Source organism: Acanthaster planci, linkage group LG16 (genome assembly GCF_054643075.1).
Source record: "Acanthaster planci isolate LZ-2023a linkage group LG16, COTS_SCS, whole genome shotgun sequence".
In the NCBI taxonomy this organism is placed as follows: Eukaryota; Metazoa; Echinodermata; class Asteroidea; order Valvatida; family Acanthasteridae; genus Acanthaster; species Acanthaster planci.
In genome coordinates, this window is record NC_141792.1 from 7,282,569 (window position 1) to 7,304,960 (window position 22,392).

The window sequence follows — 22,392 nt, forward strand, 5'->3', positions numbered from 1 at the left end:
ACCCTTGGTGCTGTCCGAGTCCATGCCTTCCATTCTACTCTATACATTGAAAGAAATTAAACAGACATTTATTCACCAGTGTTAAAAACTTGCGAAATAACTGGGTGTTGTAAATTTTCTACAAGCAAATTTTGGCTTGTCCTCTGGACAGACGAACTTCATGGGCCATGAACAGAGAAAAATTCAGAAAATAAAAGGATCAACTGTTTGAAAGTTTACTGGCATTTATAATACCAAAAAATTTAATTCATATATATACACACACAAACCAACTAAACAAGCCATATGAGATCAGATCTCCATGGAATAATTACTCTGTACAAACATCTCTGATTTCATGATTTGTTAATCAAAATCCATTAAAATATGGTGAATATCTTTGTATAAAACTATATGAGTACAGCAGCCAGAATGAAGTATGAAAACGTGGAAAAAGAAGAATTTAGAGGTAAAAAAGAGCACATTGCTGAGACAAAGCTTGCTAGGTAAGCAACATGAGATGCCATTTCAGGTCTTGCATTTCTGATGTTAAAAATGATAAAGATGAACAAAGAAATTGACTGGAGAAGGATTTGAACCTGTGGCCTCTGGATTACCGTACCAGTGCTCTACCAACTGAGTATCCAGCCCTATATGTTGATGACTCTTCCTATTTGTCAAGATCTTTGTTCGCGGGGCGCTAGCCAGAAGCTAATTAAACCTGAAACACCATGTAGCCAGGGATCACATCCCTGTAACACGCATTTGTATGTAATTGCAGTGCCTCCATGGTAATTTGCTTACATGATTATTCCATTTACGATATTCACGTTGAAGGCAAAAGGTTTCGAGTTGATTTATGACAGCTGATTTGAAAACGCATCCCAAGGGCTATTAGCATCATGAAATATTTACAGCTGCAACTTAAAAAAATTTTCTTTGGAACAATTCACTGCTTTATGATTTCAATGATTAAAATTATCATATTATACAACTGTCATCTGTGGTGTAACTAGGGCTAAATGTCAGGGGGGGGACCCGGGGTTGCGCACATTTTTTAAGGGGGCACTACAGGACAATAAGCTGCAGCTGTGTAGCTACATAAACTCAACGGAGATTAGTCACAGATTTGATTTGGGGGGGGAGGGTGTGCCCCCATGCCCCCCTTGACCACCGGTAGTTACACCACTGACATGATAGAGCTGGGTTCTGATGATGCATTTTTCTTACACCTGCACTCACTGCACTTTTTAAAATATGTCAACCAAATGGCATGGTTGCTGTGATGTTAAACAGGGAGAACACTGTTTGTCTTTTCTTTTAAAACTGTGAAACCGACACTTGCTCAATAAGCACATTTCTAAGAAAGGGGTGCTCAAGAGTTTAACCCAGACACTTGTAAAATGACAATGATTCACCAAAAAATAGGGCACAAAGACCCCCCAAAAATGACACATTTCAGGATTTTTTGGCACAAATCAATGCAAGACTGAGCTTCCTTCCCAGGATGACATCACAGTTTGGCTCATTAATAGCAAAATGAAAACGTTACTTAACTTACAGCAATACAAAACCTCAGTGTTGCACACTAAGATTGAATTCAGAATGCCAAATAAAATTCAGAAAGGAATTTAAATTAAATATAACTGTGTGCTCTGCACTTGAAACTGGGCTTGTCTGTACATGTACGTCTCTCAATGGTTTAAAGACAAAGCCCTCTTAGAGATGAAGTTATAACATCAAGTTATAGACGTGTTTAAAAGACTTAAAGCCATGTTGGAAACTGCATCTTAATTACGGGTTTTACCCTAACACAGAGTTAAATTCATAATAATATATTGTCCAGAAGCTCATACAAAATTCATAAGCTTATTTGTGTGACAAACCCACAGTCCCCTGCTTACTAATGCAGAGGTCCCACCACTTGATCACTGAGCACGCTGGGTCAACTGGATGGTTTGAGTCAGATTTGGCAGCTGGAAGTACTAAACTATGTCCAAATGTACTAAACTATGTCCAAAAGATACACTCTGCATCATGGAGATGTTACTCCTTGTACAACGTCTCCCCAGCATAAGGCACGTCCTTTGGAAGCAAGCTGTAAACTACTTTTTCTCACAAACTACCTATCAACTGTGGGTTTTGTACATGAACAAGAGAAGGCACATTTTTACACAGCTTTTACAATTAAATGTTCCAGTACGTCTTTGCTGTGCCATGAGGGACAGAAATATCTTTACCCCATTTTAAACTTTATCTTGTGTTTATGCTGGATATGTAACAGCTTTAAAGACAAAAAATAATCACAAAAATTATATGGTTGGGTTTATCTTCATTTGGGCAGTCCCACAGATTTCACATAAAAAGATCTGGACCTGTAATCCCTTAATCAACATGCACAGGGCACTGAAGCTAGAAGACGGCCATCTTACTGTGCCAAATACAAGATCTGGACCTGTAATCCCTAAATCAACAAGCACAGGGCACTGAAGCTAGAAGATGGCCATCTTACTGTGCCAAATACAAGATCTGGACCTGTAATCCCTAAATCAACATGCACAGGGCACTGAAGCTAGAAGATGGCCATCTTACTGTGCCAAATACAAGATCTGGACCTGTAATCCCTTAATCAACAAGCACAGGGCACTGAAGCTAGAAGATGGCCATCTTACTGTGCCAAATACAAGATCTGGACCTGTAATCCCTAAATCAACAAGCACAGGGCACTGAAGCTAGAAGATGGCCATCTTACTGTGCCAAATACAAGATCTGGACCTGTAATCCCTTAATCAACATGCACAGGGCACTGAAGCTAGAAGATGGCCATCTTACTGTGCCAAATACAAGATCTGGACCTGTAATCCCTAAATCAACAAGCAGAGGGCACTGAAGCTAGAAGATGGCCATCTTACTGTGCCAAATACAAGATCTGGACATGTAATACCTAAATCAACAAGCAGAGGGCACTGAAGCTAGAAGATGGCCATCTTACTGTGCCAAATACAAGATCTGGACCTGTAATCCCTAAATCAACAAGCAGAGGGCACTGAAGCTAGAAGATGGCCATCTTACTGTGCCAAATACAAGATCTGGACCTGTAATCCCTAAATCAACAAGCAGAGGGCACTGAAGCTAGAAGATGGCCATCTTACTGTGCCAAATACAAGATCTGGACCTGTAATACCTAAATCAACAAGCAGAGGGCACTGAAGCCACCAAAAAGCCATCTTACCGAGCCAAATAGAAAGGTAACACAAAAGCTTGCTCATCACAGTTTATCGTCGGCAGTTACAATGGCAAGGGAACCAACCATCACCATTATGAATTCGGCATGGTGAAATGGCCATCGGTTGTAGGTCCTTACTCAATGGTTGTAACAAAGGCATTGCAAGTCAAGATGTTTTTTTATGTGATGCCCATGGGGAGTCCGCTTTTGTTAATGTAGGATCCTCCCACGCTGGATCCAGCACTGTGGGGAGGAGTGTTGGAAATCAACGGGGAACCAGACTTTGTCCTCAATGAAATGCTTGCAGTAAAACAAACCTGGTGTACATGGCATGTGTGGAGCAAAGCATGCATGATCTATGACCCCACCCTATTTTCTTTAAACTGAAACAAAACTAAATTGTACAATCACAAGATTGCTCACTTGAGACAGTGAGAACCCAGGAAATGGCACCAGCAAATTTGGTAAGTAGTGGGTCTCAAAAACAAGCTCTTATTCTTACTTTTAACGGTAAAACCGACATTCATATTGCCGGTGAGATAAACATTCTGCGATAATTTGTTCAGGTCTTCTGTCTCTTTGTATGGGTGCATTACCATCTCACTTACCTGCACCCACAGTCACACCACAGAGCAAGCAAGGTCCATGCTCCTTGGTCCCATAGCCAGTGGCGTATCCAGGTTAGGGGTGCAAAATGAGATGTTTTCCCCATAAAAACAAGGGCCCAAGAAAGGTGGTAGTACAGTGTACTTGTTTAAAGCATGTCTCCAGAGTCCAGGGGGGCATCTTGCTCCCTAACTGGATACGCCACTGAACACACTTCATGAAGGAGTGAAGACAGAAGCTGACTAGGTAGATATGATGTATGCAAAACTTTCCAAGGTTTGTTCAACAAAACTGAAAAGAAAGTAAACACTACAAAATGTAAGTACCGTCTTCAATCTAGCTATTACTAGGAGTCCATGCTACGTACACTTCTATCCTCTTCAATATGAAGTCAGAATATGCCTTTCAGTCAAGTGACCTCCTCTGGGGTCAAGTAAAATGTATCCAACCTTTCTTTGCATTATTACTGGGAAGCTTAAAAATACTTGGTCGTAAACCATGGTGATACAATCCACTGAATGGACACGTTCTTTACACACGAACCAAATCTGAACCATCTGGTCCCATGTACATGTATGACGGGGCTGAGCCCCCCACCAGCATTTTGGGTGTACAGGCAGGATCCTGCCTCTACCCAAATGCTGGTAGACATAGATGGAATGGTGCCTTCAGGAGGATTTGGAGCAGGCAGGGCTTTACAATTGGACAAGGGGATACACGAGGGCAGTGGATGGCAACGAGTAAAAACTTCAATCAATGCAGAAGCGACGGGAGGGCAGTAGCAAACAGCAACCCTTGATGGCTGGAAAGCTGCGCAAGTCTCCACTCCTACACAAAGCTGAAAAGAGCTGTGCGCTGCTCCCTGCTGTGCACCATAACATAGCACAGATTGCACTGTTGGATGAAGTGAATACAGACACACATCCTCCCCCTGCTAGTGTTACCAACCTTCCTTTGTTTTAAGTTCAGAAAACACTGTGAAAATACTCGCTTTTCTTGAACTTAGACACCATTTCCAGCTAGATTTTGGAGAAGAATTTATTTCCTTGACTATTCCTTTCATGTTGATGACCCTGAGCCCGAAATGCCTCTAAAAGTGCTTTCCAGAGAGGGGGTAACCTTGTGTGGACCTGACTCAGTCCACACAAGGTTTGCACAACCTGCATCACGTGGACCTCTTTCGTTCATGGGTCCTCACTAGGTATGTATGGTTTGCACATCCATATTTGAAGAGGTGTAGTTGCCAACTTTATGCTGTGAACTTGTAGCACTGATTGAGTCCCGGTGCTCGTAGCCCATCACTCAATGTTGGCTCAGGCTGGAAGTAACACGTGCCCCTACCGTACACCACAATAACAGCATTCTTTGTCAAAGCATAAAAAATTTGTTCACCCCCCAAAAATATTACACCATCTTGGAAATGTTCCTTTTATTCAGCCCTACAGTTGATTGCCTCAGCTAGAGGTGACACCAAATTCCTCTATAAACTCATCCGCCACAAGCCCATTCCCACTTGCCTTTAGGGCACAAATGACTTTGTAGAGGGAGTGGTTAGATTCTTGCTTTTGAATGAAGACATCAGTGAGCACATGCCTGATTTGTTCCTTTATTCCGCCGTGCCTGTTGTCATACATCGTGGCATTATAGTCCTTTCTCCTCAAGCCCAGCTTGACAAAAAAGTCTTCGTGGGTGTCGACATCAATATTGTCTTTAACAAAATCCGCGTGCCATTCAGTAAACCTGGTCGTCTTTCCTGAAACCATATTAAAGAGAAAGATACAAATATCAGCTATGATATGCTGGGTTGGCTCAGGGTAGTTTGCAAGACTGAATGAGAACAAGACACTTCCACATTGGTACTTGCTGTAAAAAAACAGGTCATTTTAAAGAAAATTATGCTTATGTTTCAACAGCCCTGAACACATTCTTAATATTCACATCAGCATCAATTCAGAAAATGCTGATACAATGCTTCATCATGAATCTACGCATCATAAAGTTCCAACTAACTGCAGCAAGTCGGCAATTCAATGTCCAAGTACACTCTCGGAGGCATTATTGCAGTGTTTTTGCACAGAAAAAAAAGTACCCTATAGTTTTGATCTGGTATATTTGAAGTCTCAATATTTTGCTGGTCTTGAGTCCATAATCACTAATGAAGCAAGAAAAAAGATCTGCAGAGACTATTTACATCTTTCATTTCCTAAGATATTAAAGGATGTGCCTTACTCAAATACCAGTCTTGCAAGCACAAAAGCACAAACGCTGGCCCAGGATATGGTTATCAGTGCAGCAACTGGACAGCTGTTCACCAAATAATCCCTTGTGAACCCTGCAATAGTGTTCATCTACATTGCCTGCATATAAATGACACTTACCACTAGAGCCATCTGCCTTCTCGTAGGCAGAGTAGGATGGTGGTGGTTTTCTTTCCCGGTACGGTGCAGTGGGGGCCTCATGCAGTGCAGCGCTGCTTGCTTGGTTACTCTGCAAGGACTGCATACCAAGCTGACTCTCTCCAGCCCTCTCAGGAACACCCGATGCTGCCACGCTCTGCTGGTACACGTCTGTTGGCAGGGTGTTACCTTGCTGTGCCATGCTGGCTAACAGTGGTTGAGCACTTGGCGAGTCCCCCTTAACATTGTAACCCCACCTGGGTAGAGGGGCTGCTTGTTGACCTGACATGGATGGAGCAGGGTGGTTGTATGGAGCCTTACTAGGAAGCTCAGCATCACCGTTGCTCTGCAGAGGGGTGGCTTCATTTGGGGGAGTTCCTACATTGACATCAAGCATACCAAGCTGGCTCTCTCCAGCCCTCTCAGGAACACCCGATGCTGCCACGCTCTGCTGGTACACGTCTGTTGGCAGGGTGTTACCTTGCTGTGCCATGCTGGCTAACAGTGGTTGAGCACTTGGCGAGTCCCCCTTAACATTGTAACCCCACCTGGGTAGAGGGGCTGCTTGTTGACCTGACTTGGATGGAGCAGGGTGGTTGTATGGAGCCTTACTAGGAAGCTCAGCATCACCGTTGCTCTGCAGAGGGGTGGCTTCATTTGGGGGAGTTCCTACATTGACATCAAGCATACCAAGCTGGCTCTCTCCAGCCCTCTCAGGAACACCCGATGCTGCCACGCTCTGCTGGTACACGTCTGTTGGCAGGGTGTTACCTTGCTGTGCCATGCTGGCTAACAGTGGTTGAGCACTTGGCGAGTCCCCCTTAACATTGTAACCCCACCCGGGTAGAGGGGCTGCTTGTTGACCTGACATGGATGGAGCAGGGTGGTTGTATGGAGCCTTACTAGGAAGCTCAGCATCACCGTTGCTCTGCAGAGGGGTGGCTTCATTTGGGGGAGTTCCTACATTGACATCAAGCATACCAAGCTGGCTCTCTCCAGCCCTCTCAGGAACACCCGATGCTGCCACGCTCTGCTGGTACACGTCTGTTGGCAGGGTGTTACCTTGCTGTGCCATGCTGGCTAACAGTGGTTGAGCACTTGGCGAGTCCCCCTTAACATTGTAACCCCACCTGGGTAGAGGGGCTGCTTGTTGACCTGACATGGATGGAGCAGGGTGGTTGTATGGAGCCTTACTAGGAAGCTCAGCATCACCGTTGCTCTGCAGAGGGGTGGCTTCATTTGGGGGAGTTCCTACATTGACATCAGTGAAAGGAACGGGGTCCAATTATAGTACTTATCAGAGCTGGACCTTGAATACATTGAAGCATTTTCGAACCTTGGTTTTACTCTTACCAGTACCTTAAAAGTGTTCATTCGGGTAATTCCATGAGGTTGGGGCACAATTTGTGATGGTGTCCTTGTTACATGGGTAACTTTTACCACCTGTCATGACCTGCAGAGTAGGTCAGTTACTCTGTAAAAATAACACACACCTTTGTATTCAGCCTTGCAAGATATATGACAATGTCAGTTTGGAATCCACATGCAGGGAAATAGCTGTTCATTTTTACGGAACCCATGTAACAAATGACACCGTCACAAATTGTGCCCCAACCTCATGGGACGACCCATTCACAAAAAGGCACAAAATGTGGCCAACAGGCCCATTTGTGATTTTACAATGGCATAAAGTTAATCAATATGCCTGATGCAGCAACATTCAATTTTTTATAACGAGTCTTACCCTTCTGAAGTTACAGTGGATTAACCATGGCTTCTTTTGTTTTCCCTCTTAATTTGCTACCGATAACCCTTACCCCAAAATGCCTCTAATGCTGTTTTCAGAGAGAGGTAACCTTATGTGGACTTTGCTCAGTCTATTTAGATTATCTATGTGGAATTGGAAAAACCTTGTTTGTGGTGCAGTGTACTTACCACGTGAATCATGAACCGTCTCAGAGGTAAAGTCAGAGGGAGATGGTCTCCAGTCCTGAGCAGAGGGTGCCTCATGCAATTCAGGAATGCGGAGCTGTTTACTCTGCAAGGACCGCTCGCCGGCCCTGTCAGGAACAGATGACGCCAGCTCATTCGGCTGGTGAATATCTGTTGGCACTCCACTTGCCAGGGTATTGCCTTTCCGCATGCTGCTGTCCAAAAGTGGCTGAGTACTTGGCCAGTCCCCCTTCCAGCTGCAACCCTGCCTGGGTGGAGGGGTTGCTTTTTGGCTTGAGTGGGATGGAGCAGAGTTGTTTCCTGGAGTCTCATCACTGCTGTTCTGCAGAGGGGCAGCTCTATCCTTGGAAGCTCCTACATTTACATAAGTAAAATTGGCATAATCCACTGTTGAAAAACAAAGTCTTTTATAAGTGAACATACAAATTTTAAAAATCCTGTGCACTAGAATATTACAATCAATTTTATAAATGGTTAAGTCATTTGAAGCCGAAATCTGCTAATGCTGTTGATTGTGTACGTGGTGCAACCTAAATCCCATCAGCTCACCAGGTTTAGAAGTGTGTTCATGTGAACTTGAGACCTGAGAAATGTGCTTTCCTGTAATTATGGATGGCAAATACATACACAAATACATACCGACTTCAGCTCGACTCACAAGTATGTAGATCTAACCGGTCTACACAGAATGGCACGTACACTGGTGTATATATGCCGCATGATTTCTTTTACGTTATTGAGCTTGCTAAGATCAAATACCTATATATGGCCCCTGACTGGTCCAAATTGTCTTGTGTGAGTGCAGTGCCACTGCAGTTACGGCATCTAATCGGATAAGTCTACTGTATGGGCTAGCTGATGAAGCTGGCTTACCTGTAGGGTTTGAGGCTGTGCACTCCTTGGCACTCGGGCCACCTTCCGGATTGCTGATTCGGCCAGACGGGCCATTCCCTTTCTGTGCAGCCCTGTCATCAGAGTCATTCTTCTTCTGCCCATTTGCCATCTTTTCATTAAAGCCATCCAACTTTATAACACAGCCATTGAAATCTGCCTTCACTGTGAAACAGCAGAAGATGCAGTGTTAACTTGGGAAGAATAAATGACCCTTTCTGCTGTTAGGGTTGTTCACTGTTTCACTTGTGGAAAGTGTGTGAGTGGCCTGTCACGTAATTCATGCCTTAAGGTGACACCGCAATAAACCGTGTCACAAGCAGTAACTGTTGAAATTGTGCCAAGGTGATGTGTCCTTACCCAAAAACCAATGCACGTGCAGTGTTCTCCACGAGGGCGGGCCGCCCTGCTAAAAGTTTAGACCACCCTGCTGAAGTTTTGCCACCCTGCCAAAATTCTCACCACCCTGCTATTTTTTTCTATTGGATTTTCCCTATTCTCCACAATCTTCACAGTTTATCTAAATGCGAAGAAGTTTACCGCACTTTATGGAATGAACAGGATGAGTTTGCCATCATTATTCAGCACAACAGAAAAGCACTATGCATCATTTGTAATCAAAGCAGACGCAGTATACATGTAGTACGCGAGCACAAAATTGGACTGGTTCCAATCTCCCGGTCGTAGCATTTGTTGTCTTTTGTTGTTGTTTTTTCCTAGGAAAATACAGCCAATTTCTTACACATAGTTCTGAATTTTTCCTAGATCCGGATCGCTTGAAATAAACCTTCTTTTACTCTGCTTCTACAACTACTGCTTACGTGTCCTACATTATCAAACAAATTCAGATGAAATGTAAGCTTTTTGTACAAAATGTTTGTTTCAGAAAACATCTAGAAAAGAAATTTCTTGCCAGCTAGATTCTAACATTCGTAACGGTTTGTCAAAAATCAAGAGAGCCCAGAAATCGACCAAAAAATACAGGGTGATAAGTTATGCTGTACGTGTGGTTCCAAATACTTGTTTCTTCACAGTCATATAAATGTTTGCATCTAAAGTAGTTTTAATCAAATGACTTTTGGACTTTCTGTGTTTTGTAAATTGGCCCAAAACTAAACGCAAATTTTTCCTAGTTGTGGATTACACCGTAAGTGCCGTTAGATTTTGAATGTAATTTTGTAGTTTTTCAAATACACGAGGTGGATGACTGGCCACATTTCACTAGAATTATAAGATTTTGTCGCTGGAATAACAGGATTTTTGTCGCATCATCCAATCGCGTTGTGCCGTACATGTACATGTAATCCCAAACCATCCTCTCGATGGCGAGTTCCGATCAGTAAAAACAAGAAAATGCCCCCCCCCATATCAACTTTTGATGACCTCCCAATAACAATCTTGCCTTCATTTCAACACGAGCAAATTGATTCAAGGAGTCTAAAAGAAAGTGCCCAGGAAATACCTCAGATTGCATCACAAAGCATTTACATGTAGATACCAAAATTTTCCGGGACCCACCCCCCCACAATGGCTTTGTGCTCCGTGCTTGCATCATGTGCCGCCCTGCTATAACTTTAGGCTGTGGAGAACACTGCACATGGTTATGAGAACACTTGCTCATACTGACAAGGTACAACACTACTTCTAATGTAAAGAGGTCAGGGCTTGTGAATGCATTGCTGCTTTGAGGTACACGCTTGTTTGAACAGTTTGCTGTGGACAGGAGTAATACTATGCCCGTGATGCAACCAATCACATCTCTCAGTTGTAGTCTAGCTACTAATACACACAATTGCTAAGTGCAATGTACTCCAATGGTGAAGTCAGCAAACACAGGGTCTGTAACAAAGCACAGACAATGCTGAGTACCCAGCTCTGCAAAGCAAGTCAAGCAGCACCGAGTTTAGGCAACTGAGGACACAGGTGATTAGTCCCAACCCTTGGTGCATACATACATGTATATGCAAGCATATGAGGCAAATGCAGTACAGCTTGGGCCAAAAAAGGCCCAAGTGTCCTTCAGAATTAACACTTTTTCTGCCACTTTACACATTGATGAGATACACATGCAGTCCATTTCCCCTATCATATACATGTATTTTTCTGTTAAATATCTGTGGAGGGTATATGTACCTTCACGTTTGGGATGGACCTCTTGGCACAGTTTGCTTCTCCGCCAAATATACCACCAAAAGAAAGGCTGGATGAGGTTCACAATCATCAGGACAATGCTGGAAATCATCCATGTGTTGTCTTTCTCTTCTGGCTCATGTACTTTCGTATAAAATTCAATTCATTGACCAGTCAATATATCCATGATTTATGAAAGATCCAACAGCTTCATTAAAGTATTTAAAAGGTGAGGGTTGAATCAAATTTATTATCATTTTGTATTCAACATCCACTGAAATACATTGAAATGTGATGTGGTCTTTTGAGCATTAAAAATCAGAAAATAACAATAATAAAAGAAATTAAAAGACACATAATAAAAATAATAAACAAACGATACTACAAGCTGCTACATGTTAGAAAAAAGTCAGACATAACATCAAAGTTCAATCTTTATCCCTAACTGTCCTCAATCCTCCAACAGGTGAACGATTAAGGACTGCTAGGGTTAAATAACAGACTAGCCCAAATCTCTCTCAGTGGTTGAGGTGATACTCGTTTTCCTAGTTCAAGTAGGAGAAAGGAGTCTCTAGGCACTACCTCAGATTGGGCTTGCATGTAATATCTGACTGTAGCCAGCTGTTGGTATTGGTATTTTGGGCTCATATTTCTTTTAGGTTTTTACATCTTTCTCTACGGTGTAGAAGTAAAACCAAAAATTTTTGAAGTTTTCATAGTGAAGGTGGCAAGTAATTGGTTTGCGGTGGCATCGTGCCAAGTGTCACTTTTGTATAAAAAGTACTCTCAGGCACATACTTGAAAAGGGGCCAACCACAGTTGATGTCCCCCCTTGAGGCTGGGTGCTGGAAACACTGTCAGGAATGTAAGATGGCCACTCTCCGCCAACGTTGCCAGCCGTATTTGGTGCGTCTGTTGTCGGACACTCTGGGCAGGCCGGGCAAATGGGCTGAGTGGGTGGCTCACATGGCGGGCACGGAGAGGGTGCCACAGGTGGTGCTACAAGACAACCCGTGACACACCCGGTAGTAAAAGATACTGAAGCCATGTTTGCAGTCTAGCCTTTGGAAACTACTCACTGAGACAACGGTTACGGTGTCCTACAGCCCAAAAGAAGTACATCGTCTGGTGGCCCACCAAGTGCACAAATGTACGTTGTCTTCCACCATGCTTAAAAAGTAGCAACCAAGCTTTAAACTCTGGCAGACAAGGTTAGAATTTTGGTAGCTCTGCATTTCCAGCCTCTGGAGAATTTTTCCTCACACACAAGATCATTGGAATGAAAAAGCAGTCTACGAATGTCTCCATATGCTTTCAATTAAAATGACCCCCAGGTCACAGCACAAGTGTATGTTAACGTGAAGCAAGTTAGACATCACAAAAGATTTGCAGCAAAATTTCAGTCAAGTTGAAATAGGAAACGAAGTATATAGGTGTTTAAATATTGCGAGTTTACTGGGTGTATATTTGATCTGATGTCAAAATTTGCATGTGTGTCCCTTTTGTGCCAAGTACATGTACGAATTGGCAGTTAGGTGACAAGGCACATGTAAATACTAGACATGAACTAAAACACCAATTAGCAATTATTTCAATGCTTTCGCCTGTCCCAACCAAGTTTATAATTCAGAGCAAGTAGTTACATGTGACCTTGAACAAGAGTCATTTTATACCCCTATGTGCACCCCTCCACGTCCCTCTCCAGAGTACATGGCTATCTGTCATGTGGGCAGATGTTTATTGTATTTGGCTGTTTGCTCCTGCAATGGCATCACTGGGCTACATGTAATTTACTTTCATGGGAGCCCAGATGATCTCAGAAATGTTCAGGTAATGTCATCCCAATAAAGCAGGGACAATGAGACACTGACCCTTTGACTGGCCGACAGATACTGTGTGCCTTATGAATGCTGGGATATTATGCACATTCCACGTCCTCATTTTTCATGATTACAGGACGGACTAACATTGGGTGAATCAAAGACGTGTTTTCAGTTTTATGAACTACAAATTCCTTTTTTGGTAATTTCATATCATGGATCTTACCTGCTGTAGCTGGTCGGTCGACACATTCTCGGTCATGAAGGGTATTGGGTTTAACCTCTGGGTTTTCCTTTAAGAGAACAATGCAGCAAGGTACATGTACATGTAGCTCAGCTCAATGAAATGTCTCTAACCATGCTAACTGTTAGAAGGCAATTTCTCACAAAGGCAGCCAATGCTGGCTGTAAGTTCACAGGGTTCTGAAAAAAGCTTTGCCAGAAAACAGTTTCACAGTAGAAAGTAGGTTTGCGGTAGCACCATGGACGTATCTCTTTTGTGAGTATTTGTGGTTCTGAAAAGAACCAGTGGTACTCGACGTTTCGAGCAGTATGCCCTGCTCGTCATCAAGAGGAACAGCTTCACATCTTTTTCCTCATCCTGATTCTGAACCATCTGGTTACTTGTCTGTTCAAAACCTGGGCACAAATGTGGATTTGTCCACAAAAACTACTTACAATTTGGCCGGGCCCACACTCAGTCTTGCGAATACATTCGTTACAGAAGTTGTTCACAGGCATGTATGTCCCACGATCGCACGGAACACATCTTGAAAAAGAAACGAAACAAAAACCGTGTACACGCTAAGATAAGCATGTAATGTACATGTACTGGTACATGTATCTGACTGATTTTCACCATCACAGATTTGGTATGGGAATAGACCGTATTGGCGGCGTCCCCAATTTCAGTCGTATTCCCCAACGTAGTGCATTGATTTGAAAATGTTAAATTCCAAGAACGCGACTATATTGTACGATTTCATTCCGACCCCCAAAATCACCTGGCACCACCCCATTACGGGTATCGAATTGTTACTGTACGTTCAGGAATACCACTGAAATTGGTGACGCTGTAAATACGATCTATTGGTGACAAGTTCTCATGCAGCACATCTCTAGGGCTCTACAATGTGTATTTGGTCAAGAATGTAAAGGGTACTTGAAATGTTCCATTACCCTGTTATCATGGAAGGCTGACTACATGTACTGTAGGTACAATGCATCGGAGCAGTTTCCAGTAACTCAGATGATTACTACAAAAGGCATTTCAACTTCCATCTCCAAGTGGGAAATGATAAGAACTGCATTCGGAGTCTGCTACTAAACAAAGTACTGTACACGAACATGCACTACCTCAGCTACAGACAACAACGCGTCGTACCAGCAGACCAACGCACTGACGCGGAAGCATCTTTTGATGGTGCATAATAACTCTAGGACAATGATCGCGTGGCCAAATCTTTCCTGTTCAAATGTTTTATCCCATTCCCCCACCTAGACTTTTGAGACATAGGGAGATACTGTATATGTGCATAGAAACCTACATTTCGTCCATGTCCACTTGACCATTACACTCAGGCTGGGTCACTTTCAGGCGTCTTCCTGGTATACACAGATTGACGTCTTGGGAGACGCAGCTGTAGTGAAACTGAAGTGGGTCTGCTGGATTGTCGCACTGTTCAAACCAGAATTAGCATAGGAATTAAACCCTGTCCAGTGTATGAATTTCGTGTATTATACCCCAACACAGTTCACCCATTCACTGGTCCGTGAACTGGGAGGATATTTGTACAGGACATGTAGGTGCATACACTTGAGGCACAAAGATGTGCCACTGACATGACTAGACGGGTACATGTGCATGTATTTCACAAAACACAAAGTAAAATTGATGAAAATAATCACTGAAAAAATAAGAATCACGGACTGATTTATCCCTCTTTCCCCATATTTATAAATGGGAAAAAAACCAGTGATGGGTTGGTGTTTTGTACTACATAATCATTCAAGGCAGACTCTGCCTTCGGCTCAGTTCATCATCATCACCAGGCTCCAGCCCTCTACAGTTTTAAATTTCCTCCATCACATTTTTTATCGTCTTATTAAAAAGTACAACAGGTCCAAACAGAATGTACAGTATTACACATGTGGTGTCCCATAGTATCCAAACCAAATCACCCATCATCTTAATAAGTGATTTTGAATGATCTAGGAGCATTTGGGTGTAGGTATTGAAGCTGTTTATGGTGATACAAGTACATGTATGTACAGTGCATGTATGTGTACATGTACATAGATGAGAGTGGAAATTACCCATGTATATTTGGCATGTTTGGGGGTCTTTAAATGCAGTTAATCTTCAAAGCACCAAACCCTAGTGAATTTATTAGGTGCTTGCTTGCAGAATAATGGATGTAATGCAAAATTGCTGAGTAACTAGGCAAGAAAACCTATGACATCTTGAAATCCTGATTTGGACCTCCAGTAGCAAACATGACGAAGCTACCGAGCACATGGCCAATAGTCAACATGTGAGCAAGGCATCCTAAGCAGATTCAGTTAGTTTGTCGAACAAATGCAGATACAGCGTCCAGAACTACTGACAAAACATGCACATGTAATTGCCTGGTCTGAATTGCTAAAAGACGTGCTTTCCAAGGAGGCTGTCTAAACCTGGTTAGCTGATATGGTAAGGTGGCACAAACATATCAACAAGTCAACAGCTCTTTACAGGATTTCTGCTTGAACTGATGACAAAGTTTTTACTAAACATCGACTCTTATTGGCTAACGCTTCAGGGCCGGACAAATAAAATTTGCATGTCCATGTACTGGGTATGAAATACCATTTCTGAGCCATGGGCTCCATTCAAAAGACTACTAAAACCTGACTGTATGAGTTTCAATTTGTCACTCTTCAGTTCATTCCTAAAAAAATTCAAACTTGTTTTTGCGAGTAAAGCTGCATTTTTCTCCACGTTTCACAGTATCAACACTTGCAACCTGGAGTGGCATCCAACATGGACATGAACATGTAAATGAATGCAAAGACACAAACCTACAGCCCTACATGTACATAACAAGTTCTTAAAATTAAAATAACTCTTAACTAACAGCTCATTAAAATAGTACATGAAGTCTTCTGGGTCAAATCAGTTTTGATACAAATCAAGGCTGGACCATTTCTGTTTGCAGGCAGGGTAAGGTTTGACTTGAGGCAAAGTAACTTAGCGACACACAATGAAGGATTAAAAAGGTTCAAAGCCATCAAAAGCAACGCCCCTTCTCCATCCAGTAGATAAGCAATTAGTTTTGTGTGCTCTGGCGTAAGTTAGAATCTCTCTCACATCCCTCATACCATTATTTTAAATGTTGCTGACCTGTTGTAGAATTCTGGGTCACACAAACGTGCATGCTGAAGTAATTATCTACGCTTTGCGGGGGCAAAAAGTCCCACTTACACATGTAGGTTTGACATGTTTTAGTATCGTGGATGGCTTACTCTCATTTACACGATGACAACTTACCTGCTCAGATGCAGTTGCATGTGCCAAAGTTACTACACCTGCCAGCATGGCCAGTGCCTTCAGGTTTGTTTTTGCCATCTCACTGGATGATGAGGAACCTGGTGTTGAACAGGACAATTTATTTTTGTCAAATGACAATATTTTGCAGGCATCTGCAGTACTTGTTTACACTTACAGGAGCCGACAGACAAATAAATGGGATAGACTTGTGATACTAGAACCATGGGACTACGTTCACATCCATACATGTAAAAAAAGGGAGAAAAGGGAGATTAAGTTTGTATATTGTTAATGTCAAAAACAGTACAAAATTAATCTTGTACATGTAAGTATCATCTCATGAGCAGTGGCTTACGTTTGTGCTGGGAACTACACAAGAATTGTGAAGGGGATAGCTTTATGGAAATTTGAAAAAGGGAGGGGGTGTTGACACCATTTGACACGGGGGGCAATGCTCATCTCTGTACATTTTGCATTCCTGTGGAACGTTAGATCAAAACGGTGTACGATTTTAAACAATCATTCTCCATTTTTGAATCCTGTTGCATACATTTTGGTTGTTGAGAAGTCAGAAAAGTTCTTAATGATCCACCTTAATTTTTCTCAACACAAAAAAGTGGGGAATGAGTCCCCAGTTAAAAAGTAAGGGGGGGGGACTTATAGATATTGCCCCAGGATTTACATTTATAGATGAGAGAAAAGAAGGATAATTTGTCGAAATTTGTCAGGATAGGAGGAAGTCAACCTTGTTCCCCCAACCTTCCCCCTGTTCTGCATCATCTGCTGTATCTACTGATACTGGGTCGGAGCTCTGAGGAGGAGGTAGTGGCTTTGAGACAGACATCTTCTCCAACTCATCAAACTTGATTATCTTGACGACAAGACCTTTGATCTGGTGATGCAAGCAATTTTTTGTCTGAAGAAACAATACATTCCTACAACTCATTGCTATGTGTAAGCCACGATGGCCTAGATTTTAATGAGCTAGAAACTTTTAATCTATTGGAAGTCCACCTTACAGTGATTTTAAAATGTTTTGCGTGATAGGTTGACCTTTGTGTGATTGATCAATTTTACTGCATGATTTTTCAATAATTCCGCCAACAACCAATCGTCTTTTATTTCTACATGTACTTTAGTGTTGTGTTGTGAAAGACTGTTTCAAAAAGGGGAAGTAAACATGAAAATGTTATCCAGAATCAACCAATTGCGCAGAGCAATCAGGTGAACTGTAAATTAGAAAGAAAAGGCGATTGGCTACTGGTAGAATTATCAGCTACATAATTAAGCAGAAAGCTTGACAGGTCACACAAACATTAAGCAATCACACAAATCAACTGATTCAGCCCAACATGTGTCTAGCTGCTGTACAAACTTAGCAGAGCTCTTCCTTGCTTATTTATGGGTCTTGGGCATGACCAACTATCAAAAGCAAAACATGTACTTGTGACTGAGAAACTTGACAGGTACAATGGCAAAAATACAAGAAAAAAACAACCTGAAATTAATGCATAGGCGAATCAGATTTGCTGACAGGGGAAAATTTGATTTAATAGCTTTCTTACACCAGTGAATCATTTCACCACAAAAATCTGATTCCAAAACCCTGTAGCAGGGAGTCCAGCGAAACGGCACCTCTAAATTTTATATCTGATAGCATGTACATGTACATGTGAAAGTGTTGTTTTCATTAAATGATTTCTGCCTTTTTTTGTGCATCAAATTCTATGTTTTAAAAAGCGAAGAACAGAAATTTGTGTTAGTACAATTTATCACGTCTGTTTACGTTGAGTTTTGGGTGTAAAGTATGATAAAAATAATGTAAGATCGGAGCCACTCACACTCCGTCAACAACTGTGTGCAGCAATCTTTGTTCATTGTCATGGGGCATAGTCTCATCTAAGCCTAATAATATCTCGTGAGATTCAACTGGGTTTAGAACGATGATGTCATCATCTTGGAGAGCTTAAAATACTCTTTCATTTGATGTATGACTCAAGGCATTTGACTAAAAAGCACTGTCAAGCCTTACTTTTGTTTGTGAAGACTATAAAAGGTAACAAAAAATGTGCATTTTTCTGTTGAAAATCCCCCCAAAAACATGTATTTTAAGGAATTGATGAAAAATATATATGAAACAGTGTTTTTTGGGAAGCTTGAAATTTCAGGAAGAAAAGTTGTTTTGTCAAAATTGATGTCGAACTGATGCTGAACAACCCTTTTGTATTGGCATGATGTCGCGCAACTGAGCACATGTACAACAGATTGATGCATGGTGCACCAAGATGCAAATAAGAAGAGCATAAACCACATGTTGTTTCAATCAAATGTTAGCAAAAGACCCTGTCAAACACGAACAGATTTAAAGTAACTTATGATACCTGACAGAATTGGTCCCCAATTTTTATAGCTATTTATTGATGATGCTTTAGTGATCTTTCACACATCACTAAAAATTTCAAGCCCAACTCAACTGTCCTGCTACTGTATACATGTACATGTATCCTATGTTTATTATTGAGAAAGTTTTCCATAATAAAAGATACTTCTTCTGTGACTTAACTACAGATCTTAGTCCAACTCTGGCATCTGGAAGTGGAACCGATGAGGAACAAGACTCCATGTGATTCAAATACATTGATGAAAATAAAACTTGCGTCTACTCTCAAAAAGAAATGTTAGTCAAGTCCTCCTCGAGTCATGTCGTCCCCGGGTCAAGTCGTCCCTGGATCAAATCATCCCTAGGTCGAGTCATCCCCGGGTCAGTCGTGCCTGAGTCAACTCATCCTCAAGTCAACTCGTCTCCTAGTCAAGTCATCTCCCATATAAATAATTACATTATATTTATAATTTTACCGCAGTAATTTATTTTTTTTTTGGGGGGGGGGAAATTTATCTTCTTTTTACTTAACAACTTTTTTTTACTGGGGTAAATGGGCGGGGGGTAATTTAATTTATTTTTTCTTTTCAAGTTTTCACTGGGGTAATTTATTTTTTCTTATTCTTTTATTAGGATATTTTTCTTATATAAGTTATTTATCTTCTTTAATAATAATCATATGTTAATAATCAGACAGAGACTGAATTATCTCTGAAAGAGTCGGCTGGTTTGACAATTCAGGCCCGGTTTGTCTACAGTGATGGTCCAGAGTGATGCTTGCATTTGGCGAGAGAGACCAGAAGTCCTCAGCTTGCCCACTGGTAGCACTCCCAGAGCAGAAACAGCTGCCCCTACATTCTTCGAACGTTCTTCGTAGAACGAAGAGCAAAGAACTTACTAAATTATTTCTCCACCTTTCCATTATCCATTATAAGAATAATGAACAAAATAACGAACAAACCCAACTTAAACCTCTTAAGACAACCTGATTTTTCCTAGTTATTCAAAATAACTAAAATTCATTTCCGCATTACTGATTTCAGAAAGTTATTTAAATAAACTGGAAATGACTAGCCTACTGGAAGATTTGAAATCCAAAGATGTTCAAATTGTTTTGACAATTCAAAGAATAGGCCTATGTACTGTTACATTGGCAAACACCAGGAATCACCCTTTGAACTAGTAGTGTGGCACGTCTTCGCCACCATAGATTTAAAAAACCACCAGCTAGCTGCGTAGAACGAATGAAAATTGTGAATGAATGAATACGTGTACATGTGAATGGGATGGATGTACTCTATATGTACAAGTCTCTGTCTTGTTTTTCTTTCTCTTCTAAGTGTTGATGTACCCAATTGGAAAATTCACAGATAACACTTGGGGGGTGACTTGACCCCGGGACAAGTTGACCCAGGGACGACTTGACCCAGGGACGACTTGACCCATTTCCTCAAAAAGTGACTGACAAATTACACCTAGGCCTAATTTTAAAAACAAAAAAATTCACAACTTCACTATAGTATACTAACAGCTATTGAGCTAAATTTTATACCATTTGATTTCTTTTGAAATTCTCTTGCCAATGGTGGTACTAAATTTGTGGGGGTCAAACAAAAAACCTGAAAGGAGCACCTACAAATGTAGGCCTAATTTTAAAAACAAAAAGTTCACAACTTCACTAAAGTATCGATATACTATTGAGCTAAATTTATACCATTCAATTTCTTTTGAAATTCTCTTTCCAATGGTGGTACCATGCATTCCTCCATGATTGGTACCACTATGTTTGTGGGGATCAAACAAAAAAACCTGAAAAGTGCCGGATCCCTACCTAGCGCGTGTACGATGAGCCACACAGAGCAGGCCGATGTCAGACAGTCGAAGCAGGGGATCAGGTCAACTCGGACCCAAACCAACTCGGACCCATTCCAACTCGGACCCATGCCAACTCGGACCCAGGACCAACTCGGACCCACGCCAACTCGGACCCAATACTAACTCGGACCCACGACCATGTCGGACCCACAACCAACTCGGACCCACGCCAACTCGGACCCACGCCGTTTCGGACCCACTTCGAGTCAACTCGGACCCACTGAGTCTTATGGTTGCATTACACCAAATACGCGCCCGTAGACCGAAATAGCGCTGACTCTTGAACCTCGCGAAGAGGTTGGCCTTCATTTTTTCATTGGAAATTCAAGATTATGGACAGATCAATCACTTTTCGTTTCAATTTAATGAACTTTTTTATTCGCCTTTTCCCGAAGATACCCCCCTAATAGTAGTAAAACTATGCGCTCATATGAATGTAGCCGCCTGCCTCTATCCAAAATAGACCCGCATTGTGGGGCTTTTTGTGAAAGAAATACTCTGAACCGGAAACTATCAATCCCAAATTCGGGATTTATATAAATAATTCTATGATCCCTCGTGATTAGGGCACGTCTTATTGTAGAAAATAAGAAACCGTGGGATCACGACATATAAATAATGAGCTCGCGAGCAGACATACGACGCTTCAAAACCGTCTCCAAGTTTAAGCCAATAGGAAATATTCCATTTTTATTTTAAAATGATTTGATTTGTGTTGTTCGAAATTACCAACTGCTAAAATGTAAAAGTGGACAAAATAAAAATTTTCAACAAGTTAATCACGCTCCTGGGGTTGGGTCCGAGTTGACTCAGGGTGGGTCCGAGTTGGTCGTGGGTCCGAGTTAGTATTGGGTCCGAGTTGGTTGTGGGTCCGAGTTGGTCGTGGGTCCGGGTTAGTATTGGGGCCGACTTGACATGGGTCCGAGTTGGTCGTGGGTCCGAGTTGGCATGGGTCCGAGTTGGTATGGGTCCGAGTTGGTTTGGGTCCGAGTTGACTCGAAACCCGAAGCAGGCTATGACTTTGCGAGTTCTCGAAGTAGGCCTACCGATATCGGGCCGCTAGTATGATTACGACAAGAGTCACTATCTTCCTATAAATCCCAAATACAAATAGGGCCTACAATGGCTTTGACCTAGTCATGTTTTAGGGCCTACCTTCAAACGCAATCAGCACTTGTAAGTATGAGTGATGACTATGGCATGACCAGTCGTGTTCTCACTGAAAATTACCACCGGTATTACTCATCAACGTTAAGCGTTCACGGTAACTTTACCAGTATTAAAGTACACTCACAACATGTACACCTGCAGCTGTAATGCGGCGCGAGGCGCCATACGATCCTTGAGCACGCATTACCCGACGTTAGGTGTAGACCAAATAAAATATTAAACATTCTTACTTCAAAAATGTGAAAAAATACTCACAAGTTTCAAAGATATTCAAGACACATATTAAAAATGTCAAATCAAAGCTCACTTCCTCATCTTTCATTTTCCTTTAAAATTTGAAGACACTGCTCTCCGGAAGAAATCCCCTCAAAACAGTCGTGAGGCCCATCGCCATTTTGAAAAATTATGCCTACGCTATATAGCAAAATAGAACGAAT

General features: G+C 41.9%; 1 protein-coding gene across 1 annotated transcript; it reads right to left on the reverse strand.

Annotated features, from left to right (window-relative positions):
• Nucleotides 1-204: 204 nt before the first annotated feature.
• Nucleotides 205-22,072, reverse strand: LOC110989863 (uncharacterized). The gene is made up of 11 exons (XM_087147256.1): nt 21,941-22,072; nt 16,531-16,628; nt 14,549-14,679; nt 13,680-13,770; nt 13,228-13,294; nt 11,980-12,180; nt 11,185-11,325; nt 9,034-9,216; nt 8,143-8,514; nt 6,190-7,458; nt 205-5,564 (listed from the first exon to the last, which is right to left on the reverse strand). Exons 2-11 carry the CDS (start codon nt 16,606-16,608, stop codon nt 5,266-5,268), a joined length of 2,832 nt encoding a protein of 943 aa, XP_087003382.1. The 5' UTR covers nt 16,609-16,628; nt 21,941-22,072; the 3' UTR covers nt 205-5,265.
• Between the last annotated feature and the right edge of the window lie 320 nt (nt 22,073-22,392).

Coding starts and splice junctions, on each gene's coding strand:
- LOC110989863 (XM_087147256.1), bottom strand. CDS start 16,608: ATGGCAAAAACAAACCTGAAGGCACTGGCCATGCTGGCAGGTGTAGTA. Junction 9,217..11,184: donor GGTCCATCCCAAACGTGAAG/GTACATATACCC, acceptor GCTGTTTCACAG/TGAAGGCAGATTTCAATGGC. Junction 5,565..6,189: donor GAAGGCAGATGGCTCTAGTG/GTAAGTGTCATT, acceptor ATATGGTTTCAG/GAAAGACGACCAGGTTTACT.